The 20,260-nt window shown below is 39.9% G+C and overlaps 1 protein-coding gene and 1 long non-coding RNA gene across 4 annotated transcripts; one reads left to right on the top strand and one right to left on the bottom strand.

Moving 5' to 3' along the window:
* Positions 1 to 3,058: 3,058 nt before the first annotated feature.
* Positions 3,059 to 17,288, bottom strand: agtrap (angiotensin II receptor associated protein). Of its 3 annotated transcripts, none has more exons than XM_088617605.1 (5): positions 17,136 to 17,288; positions 16,483 to 16,517; positions 15,194 to 15,305; positions 14,523 to 14,736; positions 3,059 to 8,241 (listed from the first exon to the last, which is right to left on the bottom strand). In XM_088617605.1, the coding sequence occupies exons 1-5, from the start codon at positions 17,271 to 17,273 to the stop codon at positions 8,132 to 8,134; spliced, it is 609 nt and encodes a 202-aa protein (XP_088473731.1). In that variant the 5' UTR covers positions 17,274 to 17,288; the 3' UTR covers positions 3,059 to 8,131. The 3 variants fall into 3 exon arrangements, with proteins under 3 accessions (XP_088473731.1, XP_088473733.1, XP_088473732.1); XM_088617607.1 differs by having other exon boundaries at positions 17,028 to 17,198; XM_088617606.1 differs by lacking the exon at positions 3,059 to 8,241 and adding an exon at positions 8,276 to 10,612.
* A 5-nt stretch (positions 17,289 to 17,293) lies between these two features.
* On the top strand, positions 17,294 to 19,108 carry LOC148642077 (uncharacterized). The gene is made up of 2 exons (XR_015929682.1): positions 17,294 to 17,513; positions 18,260 to 19,108. It is a non-coding gene; the product is annotated as an uncharacterized LOC148642077 (long non-coding RNA).
* Positions 19,109 to 20,260: the final 1,152 nt, after the last annotated feature.

Here is a 20,260-nt window from a genome sequence, read left to right as displayed (position 1 = left end):
GTGAGTTCTGGATCTTCAGTAACTGAAGTGAAGGCTTGAGACTGATGGTTGTGGGTCTTGGAGAAGGCTGGAGAATGTAGAAGGAGAAATGTTCATTAGGATGTTATATTCTCTTATTGTATTTATTGCTATTGCTGAAAAAAATGCAATTGGTCACAACATCCATTAATTGGTGCTCATGTTAAAAAGGAGAGGACACAGAGTCATTTGACGAATTTAAGAAATCCTAGATATCAATGGAAAGTGGTCAGAAATAAAAATGAAAATAAAATCTATGGGGACTTTGAAAAGTGATAGGCCTATCACGAGATACCAGCTGCCTGTCATTCTGGAATGCCCGTGATTTTCTGCTCATTGACCTCTCTCATTATTAAAGCTGGAGGCCTGTGGTCTGGAGAAATCGATCGTTAGCATAACTTAATCTGCCGCTCTCCTTAGGTTGTACAATCAAGTGACACTGCTCTAATAACTGAGCGGGTTCTTTTTCATAACATGAAGACGCGTTCTGGGCCATTAAAATTAATGAGGCATCGCATTCTAATATCGGCGGTTTCTATTTACCCCTCCGTGACGAGGTGCAAATTGACAGTATAACTGTTAGTGCCTGTGGACACTGCTTGGGCTCTCTGCCCTGTGGAAAAAAAATCATAATAATTATAACAATCAAAATTAGGGTGCAGCATGGCTGGTCAGGGCAATTTTGCTCGAGCCGTAACAGCAATGATGTATAATTCACAGCTAGGATATTGAACTCCGTATTTTCCATTACAATGCAATTACCTGTTACAGCAGCAGATGCTTTATACCGTATTCACAGTGTTGGGCCGAGAGCACATTATTACTGAAATTACGTCTGAGATGGAATTTATAGGAAGAAACAGTAATAAAATAAGAGTGATTTGCAAAGGAGAAGCAGAGTATGGGTTCATATGTCCCTTGCGCACCAGTTCAAATATAACTGATCAATATGAAACATAACATTGTTTTGGTAGGCACCTGCATTTGAATTGAACAAAATGGACTTTATTCCATTTTAAGTCAAATTCATTAGCTTAAAATGCATTTAAGTAAAATGAAAGGACTAGAATGCAGTTCGAAAGCTTGAAATGTACTGAGCACACGTACCTATATATTAAACAGAGATTAGCTACAGAAATGGAAAATGAATGATTGGGTGGTCAAATACATAGATCACGATCCAGAAAGGTGCAGGAATACAGTCTGTTCAACTGTTAAACATATAAAATTAGATTGAATACTCATATCTAAAATAATGATGTAATATCATGTCTTTTACCATATAAAAAGCACCCAGTATAAGTTTCTGCAGCTGGCTTCTTTCAGAAAATTAACGTTTGAAAAATGGAGAAATGTATTTATAAACTTGTACTGATCGGAGACTGAATAACACGAGCACTACGGGATAGAATTTGCCTACAAATTCCTCTTGAAATTTGTTTGCATTCAACAAGCCTAAATCCAAGAAGATTTTTAAAGGTTTAAAATCTTTAAATAATAACACAATGGCTCTGTAGTGCAAATGGTCTCATATTAATATGTACAACACACTATACTGACTTTAACATTGTGGAATGGATGTAACTCTTATAAACCTTTTTTTTGTTTTAATGCCAAATTCTTGCCAGGAAACACCACTGGACAGGGAGATGAGCTTGAAACACTGTGCAGAAGGGTGTGGAGGCGAAGACAGCCATGACATCATCGCTCCTGAATGAGCTGTGTACAGTATCTTTTCGTCTGCACACCAGACTCGCTCATCAAAAATGCTCACCTGCTTTAGACTGAAGAGCAGTTACAGGCACCATTTATTTTCCAACCACTTTATCCAATACAGGGCTGTCGGGGAGCCAGAGCCCAACCTGACAAACAAGGGGCGCAAGGCAGGACACGTCATGTCTGGGGTGTCCATGCATCGTACACACACAGACACACACACTTTCACACCAGCGCCAGTTTTCCCTGGAGCAAATTAGCCCACCAGCATGTCTCTGGACTGTGGGAGGAAAGCAGAGCACCTGTAGGAAACCAATGCAAACAGAAGGAAAACATACAAACTCATATATACACACGAACACCAATTACATTGCGTATTGTATCTCAGAAAAAGATACACTCAGACAAGCTCAAGTCAGTCTGTTTGTATAAGCCCAAATGGCAGCAGGCCACCCGCTGATAAGTCAATGATGCTCTTGCTCAGCTCTTATCAAAACGAGCAAATCTTGTTGACACAGCACCAACTGAAGGGGAAATTCAGAAAAAAAGAGCATTTGGCCAAATATAAATATGAGGCTTAGTAAAAAAAAAAAGAGATTTAATATACCCCCTTTTAATATAAAGATCAAGGTAATTAACAACCAGTTTTATAACATGTTTTAAAGGATTGCCTTTAGTAGTTAGAATCACTGCAGTTGTCCCAGCTGAAATGTAACCAAGTGTGCATTAAACAGTGGGATTTCTGGAGAGGACTTTGAGGCTACCATGCACATGTGCCTTGTTAAATTACTGTGGCTGAGAGGAGGCCCCCTTTCACCAATGAAAAGGCAGGAGCAGCAATAAAACAACGGCCTGTTAATTTGCCGGCCTTCTTTTCTCTGACCTTAGCATTGCAAACTCATTACTGTCTTTGCACATGAATTATTAACAGTATGTTCACTCATTAATTAAGACCTCAGACTGTCAGTTTCAGAAGGAGGGGCCCAGAGCCTGCCATACAGACACTGCGAGGCGGAGGATATGTTTGTCGGATACAGCAGCGCGGCCCCCACAATTAACATTCAAAGCATGGCTTTCCCCAACTAATGGATTCGTCATTAAAACCCAAGGAAGCCAAGATCTGCATTCACAAAGCCATAAAGAGCCCTTCTGTGCACAGTATTCACTGTCTAGCACAATAAGGTTTGATGAAGGCAACAACAGTTTAAAGCCCTACCAAAAAATTGAATTGAAATCATTTTTTTAAATAAAAATACCAGAGTGGGAAAAACACAGAAAAATGTAGGAAAATCAATCTTGCTCAACAAAAAAAGTGATACAGCTGTTTCGTGACAAAAACTTTATTTAAAGTATAAATACATTTCAGTTAACTTAAGGAAAGCTCATTTTCTCACAAAATATCTCATTACAACTGGGGTTCACCATTTCAGAAATCTATACTATTCTAGTACACTGTACAATACCTACAGTATTCCAGCATCCCACTGTTCCAAAACTCCAGTATTTCACTGGATTTAAACTGCACAGTATCCTACACAGTGATGGTAATTAGGACACTCAGCCAGTTCAGGAACATCAGCCTCTTCCTTGTCAAAGAAAGGCTGCCTGAACAAATGTTTGAGAAATTATACAAATTTGAGCTGATCAACATGACCTAGCCTTAGGCCTTTACTGCCATATATTAACACCATATAGCATGTAATCTTGCCAATATGGGACCTGCATTATTGCATAAACACTTATTCTGGATCCGTTAACATTACTGAAGCATTGCACAAGAATGCAGAGTCAGACAGTATTAAAGAGAGGAAAAGGAAAATGCACAGAATTCAGCTCTAACATTAGTTTCTGAACAGAAGGGATCTCTCGGTCCCTGAGGTTTTGAATGAATACTTCCAAATAACAAGTTTATCATCCTAGCCGGGAATGTCCAGTTAGCTCTTTTCTGTGGTAAATGGAAACTCACTATGAGAGCTCCAACTGGCCATCACAAACTCAAAATCAAATGTCTGAAAAAAAGAAAAACAAAAGTTTTCTTTAAAGTCACACAATTAAGTAGAATGTTCTGTGCACACAAACCGTATGTCGTTATGACCTAGGGGTCAAATAAAGTTGTCTTTTCTTCTGATTCAGGTATTTGGCCTGAACAGGGTTATTGCAGTGCTTTCCCACACACAGTGCATTCCTCAATACAGTACTGACAACGCTCAGATAAAATTCACAAATCAAACGATCCTTGAATACCAGGCACATATATAATGGAAGCAATTGAGAAATATAATCTGAGACATCATGAACTTTTTTTCTAGCAAAGAGTCAGCCTCAAACTATATGGTGTGGTTTCTTTTTGCTAAAGCACAACTCGACAAAACAACAGAAAGATGTTAGTTTCAAATGTTGTTTAAAACTAGGAAGATTAATAAATCTGTTCACAAGTGAGCTTAACCATGCTCTGTTAAATCACATTAAAAGCTTCTGCTTCATCTTATTTGCCTCCCATTAAAAGTAATATATTTTGAATATAAACACAACAAAAGTCAGGGCTAGTTGATGAACACAGTTTTTAAGCACAGAGTTTACATCCGCTGTGGAAGAAAGAATCTTTAACATACTGTAGCTTTGTCAGTGGAAAAGCATCAAAAGCAAGCAAGTACAATCATTTCATTAACTGCAGTAAAATCTCCCATTGCCTGCATATACTTCTGAATTCTGTCTAACGTTCAGCACTACGCAATTTTTGGAACAATCATGACATGCTAAATAGCAAGGAACATATCAAATGAAGAGTTTCCTTTAAGATACAATCTGCTCATTGCAAAAAAATAAAATGTGCATTCTATATAAACAGCCCATTGACTGCAACAGCTACTGAAAATGACACATTTGGAATTTCATGCTTTCTGCAAAAATACATTAGCCAAGCCCTGCAGTCAAGCTGTTTATGGGATATGGGAAAGCATGAAAAAAATGTGGCAGTTAAGAGGACAATCTGTTAAGTCATTGCCTCATCCCCATTAAAGAAGATAAATCAAACTCCTGGAACATTTATTTTCTTTAGGCAGGAAACAGAGGGCATCTGTGTTGCAAAGCTCTCTTGGGTTAATAGTAATGTGTTTTCACAGGCAAGAGAAGCAAGAACATAACTACCCACTTTCTCTTCTGAGACATATAAAAGGATCTTAGAAACCACATACAATACCCCTGAATTGTGTATAAGCATTGCATCAACCTGCAAGCATGGCAGTCAATAACTGACATTCTGTCTCTTTATGCATGGTGAGCAGTAGGCAGACCTTCTTCATTAGTTTACTGTAACCTCAACATCGCTAAAAAGCTGTGTATGCCTACGACAAACGGTGTCTTTGAAAAGGCTTCAGTCCTTGAAGACAATATTTCACTTTCCAAAGTGCACTGAGATCCCCCTGACCTACTATAATTCTCAGGGTGTGGACAATCAAAACCCTCAATCATACTACTGGCTGCGCTTAAAAAATCCTGAGCAACATATGGGTGGCAGAAATGGATGACGCCTTCAGACAAGCTAAAGTGTTTCTCTGGAGAGAGGCGACAGAGTGGATAACTTGTGAAGTGAAGAGAGTGGATGAATCACTCCGATGCAGGCTTGGGTTCATTCTGCACCACAACTCCATGCGTTCGTAATGAAAACATTACAATAGTAATAAATTATTCAAGTGCAATACTGAATAGCCCGATGACAATCTATAAGTCAAGGCCTTTCCAACAATGAGTGCAAAACGTTTCTTCGAGTGAGAATGTCATATTTTATGGATTATGAAAAAAATATTTTTTCCAGGGAATCTTGGTCTGCTCCTGAGAACTCAAGTGGTCTCTGCTGTTGAGAACAGTTGGACGAAGACAAATGCTCTGCTGAAAGCAAAGCTTCTCATCCCGAACGAGTTAAACTAAACCTCACAGCAGGCATTTGGAACTGGGCGGTTATTAATACAAATTAAAAAAGCAAACAATGCTTTTTTTCCCCCCAAAGTTAAATACATACAAATGAAGCAAAAGCAGGCAAATGTACCATTCATGTGCACACAGAACACTGTTCCTATGGAAACCAGTAATTGCACTAATGTAAGATGAAAAACAAACAAGACCAAGGCAAGCTGGAATCTAAATTTAAAATGCAGTGCATTTAAGGAGGTCAGGACCCTGAGAATCAGCCTTCCATTAATAAGATTCCATGTGCTTGATGAGAACGAGCAGAAGAGAAGAGTACTCAACCCGAAAATCAAAGCGCCGAGAAGATTATTCCTTCTTGCTCTGTAACATACTGTACCTTGCTCATCAAAGAGAAAAACATACTTGGAAATAAGTTAAGGTATGTGTGTATTAAATTGAACACAAGCAGCTGAAAGGGAGCGGGATGTCATTTTGAAAGAAATTACAAAACCCTTTCAACGTGCTTCAGCCTACTCTTTCAGGAGTACACAAGCAGGGCCGAACAATGTTATTGGGAGAAAGAAGTAGAGCAATATTTTTGATGAGGTTTTTTAATTCCCTGTGGCTTGTTCAGGAGTGGGACAAACCTTTATTATTTGCTGTCAGCAGACTATGTGGACTGCAACACTACGATCAAAAAGGAAGGATAAACAATTGCAACAAATGAAGTAATACAGATTAAGTTACTTAATGTTACGGTTACTGGAGCATGTAATATTAATGTGCACCTGACAAATGAAACCAGAGGCACATACCAAATTTACTAGATTACATTTTTATGCTTTTGTGGCAAAGATGAATCAAGTAGGTTCATATGCAGCACTAAGGAACCTTAACAGGTAGTTCGCAAATGATCAGAGAACACTGCTAATACTTTCGCTTCCAGGAAAGAGAATATAGACACATAAATGGGCCAGACAACAATATTTCAGTAAGATACAGGTCCCTGAATCTCTATTCAGACTGAAACTGTAGACAGCAGTGGCCTCCTACTTCTGCATAGGCCCTCTGCAAATCTACCCAACTACCTTGTCCTTCACTCTCATATAACTGAGTAACTGCACTGAAGGCCAGAGAAGACAAGTGAACCAGTGCAACAGCAAATCACTAAACTGCTTCTGATTACAATTTGCCCACTGTGGCCCATGCTGTCCTCTGGTTCATGATCAGAAGCAGTTTGTTTTGCTGAGATAATTAGCACGTAGTTGTCTGCACCTCAGCCTGGCGGGAATGATACAGTATAACAGATTAGCAAATTCTGTCTAGTGCAGGTCAGAAACTGTTCCTGTTCCAATGTCTTCAACTTTCCACCTGTAGCTTAAACTCAAGGTTAGAGGATTCTGAAACATTCGAAGAAAACTCCGATCTCCGCATTACTCCAAGAGTAAAATATGTCATTTTAATTTACAGCTCTGGGAAAAAACAGACCAGTTTAAGTGTCTGCCATCAGTTCAGCTGCAAAGAAAAACCTAGTGCAAAGGATTTGAAGTCAGTACCTAATGTGCTACAAGGTTCTGAAGAACTACACCATTGATTTTAAGTTTTCTGTAATTACAACATTAAAACTTTCAGTAAACTTTAGTACAGTTTGCTCTTTGATAATGCTGAACAACTTCTCTAATACATTCAAATAGCTCTAACTGTCCACTTACAAAGCACTTGGCTAAAGTCATAAAAATCCTCTGTGCTCAGCTTCACTGGAGTTCATTCACACAGCTAGCTTGGAAGGGAGAAAATCTGGCACTGACAAACATACCACAGGGAAATAAAGGCAAATTAAGTCTTCCACAGAAATATAACTGTGCAGTTACCACTCACAAGTTCAACAAACCTATCCCCAGACAGGGCTAACCGGCAGTCGAACACAAAGGCCAAGACAAATAGGTAAAGAAGAGCCAAGCACAGCAACCACCTGCTACAGTATGTAGTGAAGCTTAAACAGCACAATACCATCCTTTCGTTTTGCACACGTGTACTTTCTGCAGACTGCTCTCTCTCAGCATGTTCTTCCTTCTCAAGAAGTCCTAGGGCTTGACTGGTCATGTCATGACGTTCTGTTCTGAGGTTTTAATACGCAAGATGAATAACTACATGAAAACAGAACCACAGACAGAGACCTGCTAACAAAGGCTTAGCCATTTAAAATGATTCAGTGTAGAACCCAAAACATGTAGTTACACTATGTACTGTACCTTCCTCAAGTGAGTATCTGGTGGCGATACTCAGGCCAAATCTACCAGCTTGTGAAAGAGTGCAGTGTTAAAATAAAGATAACTATACGCACACATCACATCTTAGGGCACGTGATTAAATACTATATGAAATATTAAAAAGATGCAACAGTGTTGGATGTACAACAAACCAGCCCAAAGTCAGAATTTGGGAATTTAGAAAGCACATCACTGGGCCCCCCTCTGTCTCGTACACCCTCTCAGTAGGCTCTCCCCTCCCCCTGCCCGGACTGCTGGCCTGGAGCTGGAGACGAGTCTTGCTGGTCTATGGACTGGTAGGAATCCCGGGTCCGAGTCATCGTGGGAAAACCTGCGCAGATACAAGAAACAGGACAATGGAGTATTCCCGGCATTTTCATTCTTCACACTGAAGAGGATGATCTGAGGACCGAGCTTTGTCACCATTAGAGAAATGCTCCTCACTTTTTTGTCTCACACACACACAAACAAATCTGCACTGTCCAGACATCTTGCACTGCTAGCATCAAGGTGGGTGTCTGGGGTGTATAGCGTTCTCTGGACATTGTGCCAGGACACTACTGCGTTACTGAGAAGCAGAGGTAACTCCAATGTCATTCTCTAACCTTGTACTAAGAGTTCCTGGAAAGTGTGCTTCAGCTGAGTTTTTTTGTGAACAAAGCAATTACGGAGCAGCTGGAATTCATCCAATTTAATAATTTGTTCATGTTAATTTGTACATGAATCAGTTTTTTATGATTTAAACAGCATTTTCAACACATACTCCAGCCAGCGCTGAATCAAAAAGGAATCTCCCTCACACAGAAGAATGAATCCACTTTACTCATGAGAAAAATGTAACAACATTTAATAGGAGTTTGAATGTCTTAACCCAAGCCAACAACTTCAAACAAACAACTGAGAGAATGCTTGTGGGCTTGAGGTATCAATTGTTCCGAAGCCTAATTTTGCTTTAAAACTTATTACTACAGAGTCATGATTCAAGTACAAAAGAAATTAACCAAATTACCTTCACAATAAATTCCCTTTTATTCAAAAGCCTTTTTTAAAAGGATTCTGTGGTTCACCTAAAGCACCTGCCATGTATTTCTGTCCAAATCTATTAATTATATTTAAATGTACTTTAAATCTCCCCAGTGGAATCCTTTAACCTAGCTGGGGTATGATGATACATCCAAAATGATAATGTTTACTCCCACCCATTAAGGCAAGCCAGGTCTCCACTCCTACCCAATGAGTTTACATAATAATGTGACCTAAATTCATATTAACTGGATGCTCCAAAGGTGAAGAACGCTGACCCATCTACTTGTACAAAAGCATCACTGCAAAGCAAGCATTGGTAAAAGAGAAATAATGAGATTGATCTAGCCCCAAAGCCCTGCTATGTCTTACTTCTCCAGCCTAGAAATGTTGGGAGCCTGTCATGCAATATGCACGCCATCTTCCTATTATTCCTGTCCTCAAGGTATCGTATAGAGACAAGATGCATGATGTAAACCTCTTCACTCAAGAACAAAGGGGACAGAGGAGGTTTGACCCAGGTATATAAAATTGTAAGAGGCACAGAAAGAGAAAGGTCTATGCAAGAGACAACTTCAGGATCAGTAGAGACACAATGCCGTAGTGGAGAGTAAAAGGGATTGAACTGAAACCCTTTTTTACACAAAAGAATCGCAGGTATGTGAAAGTAGTGCTTGAGGACCTAACTCAGGACTCCTTCAAGAAGCAGCTGGATGGGTTTATATTCACTTAACTACCACCAAATTAACAAGATGGACTGAACTCCCTTTTATATGGATGCGTCCTTGGTTTCATTGCAACTTAAAAATGAAAAAATTAAAAAAAGACAACACAAAGATTTAGAAAAAAACATGCCACATTCATGAAAAGCATCCTTAAATTAAAGTACTGATGAGCAATAATCTTTATTAAAAATAAACATTTGCTTTAAAAATATTGTTACCAAAATACATTTATAATGCTATTAACACCATAATAAATATCGACAAACCCACCCATTCCACACTTTTGTTATCTGTTATAAAAGCGAAGACAATTACACAACAGATTACACCCACACAGACAAAACAAACATATACAAAGAAAAGACCTTTGGCCAAATTCCTGTTAATGACATGTCACAGGCAAAAAAGGAAAAGTGACCACTAGTTTTCTCCCTACCAAGGCTTCAGTTTTTTTTCTTGTAAGATACAGAATGATAAAAAGACAGGCAATGAAATAAGATCAGGACCAGAAATAGATTGGAAACTAATGGACGTAAGAAACCAAACAAGCTCTCTGATTGGTCATTTAGATGCTGGCTCTGTAATCAGAAATGTGTTGGTGGGCTTGAAAGGGGAGGTGGCAGGTCTTAGGAACTTCAACTCTGAGGTTTAGATTCACAGAAGAGGTGCAGAACTCAACCCAGAGGGAGGAAAATGGGAAAGGCAGGTGTTTTCACTCCTGGACACTGTGAAGACGTCCTGGACAAGCTGGAGGACTTCTGGGGAAGAGGAAGTCAGAGGTGTGGCTCGCTGGCTGAAGAAGAAGATGGCAGGTTTGAAAAGGAGGGAGCTGGGAAAACGCCTGGGGTGGGGTGAGGGGGTAGGAGGGAAGGGGCAGGGATCAGTATCGGCGACCAAAAGGGGCACTGTCGGCACTGTCCGTCGTGTACCGGCTGTCAACTGAGGTCTCCAAGTCTGAGGGCCAACATACAGGGAACGGGTACAAAGGAAAGAAACAGAAAAAAAAACAAATCAGCAAGCAGAGAGACAGAAACAGAGGAGGTACAGACAAGCTGAGGGGGCTAGGAACAATGCAACTTAAACAGGAAAACTCTTTTTCTAAACTGAACTATGAAATGACACCACATGCCTTAAGTGTGATTGATCGGTTCATTCCGAAACCGTCATCTCTGATTCTTTCAGCTGGAGGTGGAAACCACAATGTTCCAAAACACATGACAAGAAACTACTTAGTTTGAAACTCATATAATACATTTCCATCTACTTGTCTTGCTTAAAAACGTTTTCAAATCCTGGCCAAATTGTAGAAGACATGCCAGCATTTAATGTTTAATAATCTAATCTTACGCTAGTAACTGACTTTAGAGAGGCGAGAATCAAAATATGTAAGATATCTTACTTCTTGCAAAAACATGTAAACCTAAATCATTCAGCTTTACATCAACATTCCTTTAATATGTTGACTTAGAAGTTTTAGATCCTGGAAAACAAATAAAAAGCATAAACAAAAATATCACTAACTGGATTTTAAACAGCCTTTACCATGACCAAAATCCAGGGTAGTTCTCTCTGGGATGCCCACAGGAAAGAACTGTGGAAAAGTCAAATTCTTACAAATGTGGGCCAAGCTAATAAAATAAACCTTCCTGCTTTTGAAGCTGTAAAGGAACCCAAAAGGATAAGAAGATGGCAACTCGTGTCACTGTTCCTGGTGTGACTCGACTCAGAGGTGCAAAATAAACGTCTAGACACGGGAGTGTTTACCCATCCTTATTCCTAGGTAACTTATGTTATGGACCTTCAGACAATTGATTCTTTAACTCACAAAGTGAACTTTGTGGCCTTTACATGGAAAAGGTCCACTGTATTTCACCGATTCGCTCATGAAAGTAAACTGTATGTGACAATGGCACTTTAGAGAATGTGCTCCCTTTATTAGAACCGTAACATTACCTGCCTCTGTTATATTATGTTTGAGCAACAGGACTGTTTAAATGTTTTGTGTTATTTCATTGAAATCTAATCTTTTAGCTTACCATGAGCACATTATAGTGATGTTTTTTTAAATAAATTATCTTAACTTAATAAACTAATAAATTACCAAATCAATAGCTGTAAAACAGTTTGATTAATATTGTAATATTCACCCATTTTTTATATGTGAAACTGTGTTGTTGAAATGCTGCTGAAATGCTCACTATAGGGTATCCCATAAGGGTTATAATCATGTCAGATCTCTCTAGTGGCAACTGAAACCCTTTTTAATACAGCAGCCTCCACCTTGGTTTCTAAGCAGCTTTTAATTAATGCAGCAGTCCAGCATGTTATGTGCTGAACCGACACAACCAGTTCAGATTAATAAAATAGAAAATAACCCACATTCTGGGAAGCACATTGCAGTAAATTCATACAGACAGATTAGAGTATGTGATGAATCTGTGCCAATTCTCGATATGTAATTGGTTGTGATTTGTAAATTAAATCAAAATTAAAGCTCTAAGATCAGAAATCCATTGCTGTAGTGACAATAGAGCAGTGCGCTCCTATCATCATGTTACAGAAACATGATAGTCTTAATGCCACAGTTGTCTTGATATCATGTTAGACTATCCAGTGAAAAAACAGAATTATAAAAAGCTGCAGGCAGATAAGGAACTAGAGAGGAGGCAACACAGTTTGTCAGTAATAATCTTTACCTTAATAAAAATGCAAAATTAATTAACTGTAGTACCATACTATAAACTGTATAAACTCCAAAGATTTTGCAACAGATGCTTTGCGATGACACAGATGACCGTTAACATTTTTTTACTATGCACAATACAACAATATTAATTCCCAGGCCCACTATGGTAAAGAATAGATGAGGAAACATCGCTCAGTATGACACTTGATTTCAGTGTAAACTGATGGAGGAAATGTTTTTGAGAAGCAGTACTGGGGCTCCTAAACACAATAGCCTACAGTACATGTTCCCAAGTACTGAGCACTTGTGAGACTTTAACTTGGCTGGCAGGTGTGTTTTTGTTGTTCCTTTTACATAATTAAACAGCTCCTTTTGAAAACCAACACGCACTTAGTTTTGTTAATTGTTTGCCTGTTCATGTTATGTATATGGTACTTGGTAATAAAAGCATATGATTCACATAATCATGTTCATTTTTTCATGAAAAGACCTTTTCTTTAAAGTTTTCTTATTGTTAATTGTGAAGTTATAAGGTGGTTCAATTACAGCTTATAGACACTGCTGTTTTCCATTATCCACTTAGTTATGATTTAGGGGTGTGTTCAAGCACAAACTCTGGTCTAGGCTGATTGCAAACAGTGCACTGTGTTCGGATGGCTTTAAACAAGACTCAGCCCCTCTCTTGAGCCCCATCCTAACAACGCGCCACAGTATGAGTGCAAGGCGACTGGGCAATGACTTCACTGCAGAAAAACCACAAAGGGGGCAAGAGCAGATGCTTGCAGGTTGAGCACAGTTTACATGTACAAAAATGAAGCACAACTGTACCATGAAACAGCAAATGTCCAAATCCTGTTCTAGGACAAGTTCTTCAGTATTTTTCTTTGTCTGTTTCCTGATCTAATATCATATGTACAGTATATGTGAGGATACCCCCTATTTGTCCAGACAAGAAAGAGATTAATCGTCTGAAAAAGCTGAGAAAACAGTGAAAGAAGGGCCATTTCAAAGCATGAACTACATCTTAAAATTTGTGCAATTACTGACATGTTCTAAACCAGATAAAAAATGTATACATATGCAATATTTTTCTCTCACTTTCACAAAGCCTTAGAAAAGCATGATATTTACAAAGAAAGGACTGTGCAAGAGTATATATCATATTTCCCTAAAATATTTGTTTCGAAGACAAAGGCAGATTTCACATAAAAGCAGAAATGTTTAGAAAACCTCAGATCATCACAAAGTATTACAGTGTAACATTACTGTCCCAGTAATGTGCAATGTGTTGGTGTGAAGTGTGAAGAATAGGAAAAGTAATTGTTACTTTGCTCTCCTTAGAGAAATCTCCAACACTTACCCTTTAATGATCTATATACAATATGTCAAAGTGTGCTGCATATTAATAAAAGGGGCTGTGCTGATGTTTCCAAACTGTATAGAAAAGCTGTTCCATAGACCAAGGCAGCATTTCTCTATTAACAGGTGTGTTGCTGAACTTTGGAAAAGTCACATATGAGAGAAAGAAAAAGAAGAACAAAATAATGTTTTCATCTATTGCTTCTCCGGAGTCACCCAAGTTGCGCGTTTCATGTGCATCTGACACAGGAGGCCACACGCTAGGACTGTTCAGGTGCCAATCGCCTGCGATACGTGCTTTTCAACTTTAACAGGCATAAACACACAAAAAATGAGAGCAGTGGAGCAGGAGCTCCATTCGACACCATCGGGAGTTCCTGCCAGGGCGAGAAGGCTATTTGCTCAGAGACAAACTCTGATTGAACACTGAAGACGGTTTAGTTTATAACATGAATAATACCACCAGGTTGGTGACGTGTATGAGTGTGATGGTGGGGCAGAGTGCCCGGTATTTTATTTTGTTTAGGTAAGTCTGCTGCAGGGTGGAAAACATTGAGAAACACTGCTCTAAGGTACAAAGCATCCAGAAAATCCTTTCTGAGTTCAAGGGAAATGTAGCGTCTGCAGTCAGGCCTACTCAAGTAGAAACTCCTTCAACTTGTTTGGCCTGTTACAATCCACAGCAGTGTTTGGTAGGTGTCAAATTCTTAATACCAAACAGAAATGAAAGAACCTGTCTCAACGACTGCATGAGAACAGGCCGAGGCTCGGGAGCAGACCCACAGCCAGGCCCCGACCCAGAGGAGGCCCTGTGCTTACCGAAGGTCACGTTGCAGTCGCCTCCCCTCTCCCGGTACATCTGGTAGACGAAGAAGCAGGAGGCGGGCTTGAGCAGCAAGCTGAGGATGGCCATCCCGGCGCAGAAGCGGAACGTGTCCCTCAATCCGGGGGGCGTGCCGCTCTCCACTGCGGCGTAGTAAATTCCCAGATGAATAATATCGGTCAATATCGTCACCGCCATTCCGGCCAGAAACTGTGAGAAGGCGTGGGAGTGGGTGGGAAAGAGGACAAGGTAGGTAAGCACTGGGAATCACGCTGGGAAACACAACAGCTAAAGGCCATTACAGGAAGCTGACCGAAGTGCAACTTTTAAACCGTAGGAAAGCAAATTAAAACCAAATCCACCACATTGCGTAATGCATTACAGTGTGTGTCTTACGGACAACGTCCTGATTCCTGTAAAGTTAAATGGTGCAATATCTCAAGAGGTCGCCGCATTCCTCCATGTGGGCTGTGTGTTTCTGAGCTGCTACACATTCACAACACTGTCTTCCTTTTAACCCGTTGTACAACAATGCAGGTTTAATTTGGAGCAAAGGCTTTGCCGTGAAAAGGTGTCATCTTAGCTGATTGGGTGCATTCCCCAACTTGTCAAAAAACAAATATGGGGCATCGTTTTCAAGGGAGCATGTGGAAGTCTTCCAACTCACCATGAGTACAGCATCAATGGAGTCTCTCTGAGCGACAGCCCAGACGCCCACTGCCAGGACACTGAAGTTACCCCAAGCGTAGGATGAAGGCAGCCAGATGTACATACAGGCCCTGGAGACCAGCACAGGACAGCTCTACTTCAACATTCGCTTCACAACAACCCCAGAGCCAGATGTCTTACTGTGTGTTGATGCTAATAGCCTTTATTGCTACAAAAAAACCCATTGATTTCTATGAATTTCTATTCATACTCATACATTTTGCTAGTCTAAATTTTAAAATATGAATAATTCAGAGGCTTCTCTATGAGTGGCACAAACTGCAAGCATACTCATTGTGCCATTTTGTCACTGTGCTGTATGACCTACCTTTCATACTGAGAAATTAAGAATACCACACAGTAATAAGCTGTAAAAAGGGCTCCTTAACTTATTGTGGAGTTCCATTCTTGTAACTATTTCATCAAAACTCCCAGAACATCTACAACCAATAACTTTGTACGTAACAGTGGACACAACGCTTTGCAAAACACACATTGTGTAAACTTGTTTCCTTTTTAACAGCAGAGAACTGAGTCACGTTACTTTCCTGTTGCAGCTCAATTCAACTTCACTTTCAGTCTAGGCTTTCTTAATCGACAACCGACGGTTATGTTTCTCATTAGATGCATAAACCACACAAGAGAATAGTTAAAAAGTGGTTAGGGTCATACAAATAGTAAAATAATAATGCAATGTTTAGTTTCTGCATTTTTCCATTATGGTAAACTATACATATTGTCAGAAATACCAAAGTTTCTTCCTCAATGTGGGAAATCTTCTCTTCTTTTAGCAAATTCACTGAATTAGGTACACAACAGAAAGTGTTTAAGGAATACGGACCTAAATCCATAATAATCCAGATTATCAATATAAAACCACACATATTACATACAATAAATATTTAGTTCTGAACCTCAAAACTATAATAAGGATTTGTAATAAACCCATATTGACTGGTCTTACAATATATATATTTTTTTAAATCAACATGCTTACTTTTCTTACTTAAAAGAAAAGGGAAAGGATATCATTCACTGCTTTGGGTGTTAACACGAAAACTCTGGGCAGCGAAAGAAAACCTAGAGAAGGCACCACTGCAGTCTTGAAAAGCAAAGAAAGTTATTTTCGGGTTGGGGTAGTGGAAGGTTAGAAAGTGCATATACCCTCCTCCAAAAGTTAAAAACGGCAGAAGGGCAGCCGGAGAAATTCCTCAGCTGTTTGAAAAGAAAAAAAATCAAGCCGCTTACCATACTGTCAGAAGCCAGTGAACCAGTATAATTGCCTGTGGGGAGAGGCAGACAGAGGTTCATTACAGCTATCCAAAACCTAATAATAAAATAATAATCCGGTAGTGGCAAAGAGTTTATTCAGCGCCACTCGCATAGATGTAAAATCAGGCCCCCGGACGGATCGCAAAATTGTCACTTCTTGTGTTCTGGATTTATGAGTTCTCCTAAACGTGTGAGCTCTACATTTAAAAGTAGAGATGTACAGAAGATAAGCCCTTTGGAGCTTGTGTGTACTTTTAGCGTGAACTACACGTAAACAAACTTTTATTTTCATTTATAGGATGAAATGTTCTACAACATACAGTTTAATCTAGGAAATCAACAGTTTTCTGCTGAAGACAGGATAAGAAATGCCACTAATTATCTCCTACGGTTTATCAGATTGAACTGACTGAATGCAAATTACAGAAACAGAAAGCAGTTGCACGTTGACGTTCATTTAACAGACCTTTCTGTCTTTCTGTTCATGCACTTCTATAAACAATCCAAATTTTAATATTTACCTTAAGATTTATGGCTGGAATTTCCATGCTCTTGTCGAGTGTCTATCCACTCCCACTCAGCCTTTTTTGCTTTTGCGTCCAAACAGAAATCATATAAAAGTACAGTACCGTAATTTCTCTCTCTGAACTTCCCGGTCTCCGCCCTCCGTGGCAGAGCTGCAAACACAAACCATGTGACGGCAGCCTGACTCTCTCCACGTGACCGTGCCCACCCTGACAGCACCACGTGAACGTCAGCAGCCTCATCCCCCGCCTTTACCCACCGAAGGAATTGCGTTAGATGCGGAATAGTGAAGGGGTGTTGAAAGATGATTGGGTGAAATTCTGCTTAGAACCCTTTAAAGTTGCACTGCCCTTAAGAACAGGGTACTTTCCTAGTTCCTGGTCCTCTTGGTTCTGTGGATGTGGATGTGGATGTGGATGTGGATGTGGATGTGGATGTGGATGTATCTTCATCCGTCTATTCTAATACCAGGGAGAAAGCAGGTATTTAAAATCCATATTCACTTAGTATTTGGTGTGTTTTTGCACTGCTGGTTTAAGGTGTTCAAAGTTAAAAAATAAAAAACTCCTTTCAATAAGCAGGTCATTCTGTTGTAATGACAGCCCGGCCTCTGGTCACTGGTCACAGCCCCGCTGTGTGCCCACACACACTGGTTTGCTTTTTCAGGTGAGAGCACGTCTCTATTCCAAGCTGTTCACACCAGGAATTTCCCAAATCTCTGCGCTGAACAGACAACATACCATTACACTTGGAGATGCTGCCTTTTATGGCAGATAGATGCAATATTACCTCAGTGAGGAGTGAGTTTGAGAAGTTAAGATTTTAAATATATGCAAAAGCATTTGTTACATACAGCAAGATACTTAGATGAAGTCTGTGAGTCATGAAGAATTGAGTAATAGGTGCGTTAAGCATTGTAAAATGTGAAATACACGCGTGGAATTCCCCAGCTGTAGTAAACCTTGATGACTGCTCTTAGTATAAGCTTACTATGAAAAGGTTCCTTAATAAAATAATTTGAAATCTGTTGATTAAAACTTCAGTGTTCTTAAAAAGTTGTCCTTGTTTAATTCATTAAAAAATCAAACTTGGGCTCAGTGAATTGTGTCCCCATCTTACATTATTTGTGTGTTATTACACTAGCAAGCAGCTGAAGACGTTCCAGATTACAATTTTAATTACTTTTGTAACCATTTTTTGCAAACCAATTAATCTTCTATTATTACAGCAGACACCAGAGGCTCCACATGATCTGGATGTTCATAAACTTGAAACAGAAGCCCGCAGCTGTCATGGAAACCTCTGCTGCTCCCAATTTCAGGAAGACTGGGGGTCTATAAATCAAAGAGCGGCGCACGGGCCCCACCGCAAGTGTGTGGAAATGTGTGCCATGCGCCTTTCTTCTCTACTTTAGTCTCTTCTTTCACGCCTGGCTGTTTAAAAACCTCCTTTGTTGGGCTACAAAAAGCACAGCAGATGGTGGGCTGGTTGTAAAGAGCGGGGTCCTGTGGCAGGATCACCCCTCCTGCTGACCCGGTGACCCCTGAGCTCGGTGACACTGCTCTAAGAGAGGGGGCGGTGGAGAGGCTCTGTTATACTCTTCCTCTCTGTCCCTGCTCCCCCATTCCTCCTGCAGACCTGCTCTCTCCTTGAGGTTCTGCTGGCCCAGCTACACCTGTTTAACGTACAGATTCATTCATTTTTTTCTGAGATGTGGGATCAATCCTTCTATTGTTAATGTAACGTAGCAACAAATTGTGGACCTACTCTGTTTTCAGCTGCAGGTGCACATGTTCTAGTGATCCTATTGCATTGACCCAGGGCTGTATTTGACATGTGTGGAATGGCCAGCAGAAGCAGCACCTCCATAATGGCATTCTGGTACGAGATCTGTTTTACTCTGGGGCAGAGGAATACAGACGAGGGAAGCAGAATACTGGTGATTTCAGGAACAGTTCGAAACAGGAAATGTCCATCTTCTGCCCGTGTGTCATTGTCCAAAAAAGGTGTTTTTCAAAGAGTAGTGTGAAAAACAATCAATCGTACCTCAGAATAAACAATTCAGTAATGAGAAATATGCACCTTGCTTTGTCTGATTGCTGGAAAATTACAGATACAAAAATGTCTTTAATCAAGCTGGGGAACACATGGGGTGTCAGCTGCCACATGTGATCTGTTCTGTGCTCATACCACTCCTCTTGTACATCATTGCCTCTCACATTTGCATCAGCTTGTATTGTACTGTGAAGATGCTCCACGTTACATAGTGTACCAGCAGGCCTCCTCAGCTAAGGCAATGATTTGTACAGCAAGACATTTGCACACAATTACAAAACGCCAACCTGGTGCTTCAGAACAGTCCTGGCACAGTGCTCTGATGTTTCATACAGTATATACTGTATATATCCATGTTCTTTCTTAAGGAGAATGTTTGAGATTCACACGGGGCTCAGATTCACTGGCACTGAAAAGGGGTCTCAGTTATACAGTATTAGGTAGAATTCTTGGAGATGCAAAACGCATCACAAACTCCTCAGCTCCAGCAGCCCAACACCCACACTGGGCGTTCATTCATTTTTTTTCTCCATTGTTTTTTTATTATTTCAATGAAAATAAAAAGAATACAAGTGGACACTTTGCAGCTAATGCATATGAGGAGATGGGCTGGGCTTGGCCACCTCACTACCAGAGGGGCGGGCCAACTCTGGAGTGCCTCGCAGTGGTATTCATTAGGAGCTGACCTGCAGAAGCACTGCAAAACTGTTAGGTAGTCAGTTACAGAAGAAATCACTTTTACTTCACACTAAATTGTCCCACTCCTTCACACACTCAAGAAATCTGTATTCATTGGTCAGGTGAATACAGAAGCTCTACTGCACACTTGTATTATAAATACTCATAGGTGTTGTCTTTGTTGTGTATGTAAGGGGTCAGCCCTCAGTCAAGCAGGTTAAGTCAAATTTTCATCAAACACCCCATAATCCCTTCAGGACGCTTAATTCTCGGGTGCTGTTATTCCTAGTGAATCATTTTCTTTTTATCGGACTTTTCCCACAAAAATGAAGTGCACCAATAATTAAACAAAGCAAAAATAAATATTTCATTGGTTTGTACTGTTATCCAGGTCAATTGCTTACAATGGAAGTTATTTATGTTTTGTTACTTTAGCAAATTTGATACCATATATTTACAGTACACTAAATAAAAAGCTAGTATATTTACATAAGGC

This window comes from Lepisosteus platostomus, chromosome 23 (genome assembly GCF_059453375.1).
Source record: "Lepisosteus platostomus isolate fLepPlt1 chromosome 23, fLepPlt1.hap1, whole genome shotgun sequence".
NCBI lineage: Eukaryota > Metazoa > Chordata > Actinopteri > Semionotiformes > Lepisosteidae > Lepisosteus > Lepisosteus platostomus.
This window is presented reverse-complemented; position numbering and strand designations above follow the sequence as displayed.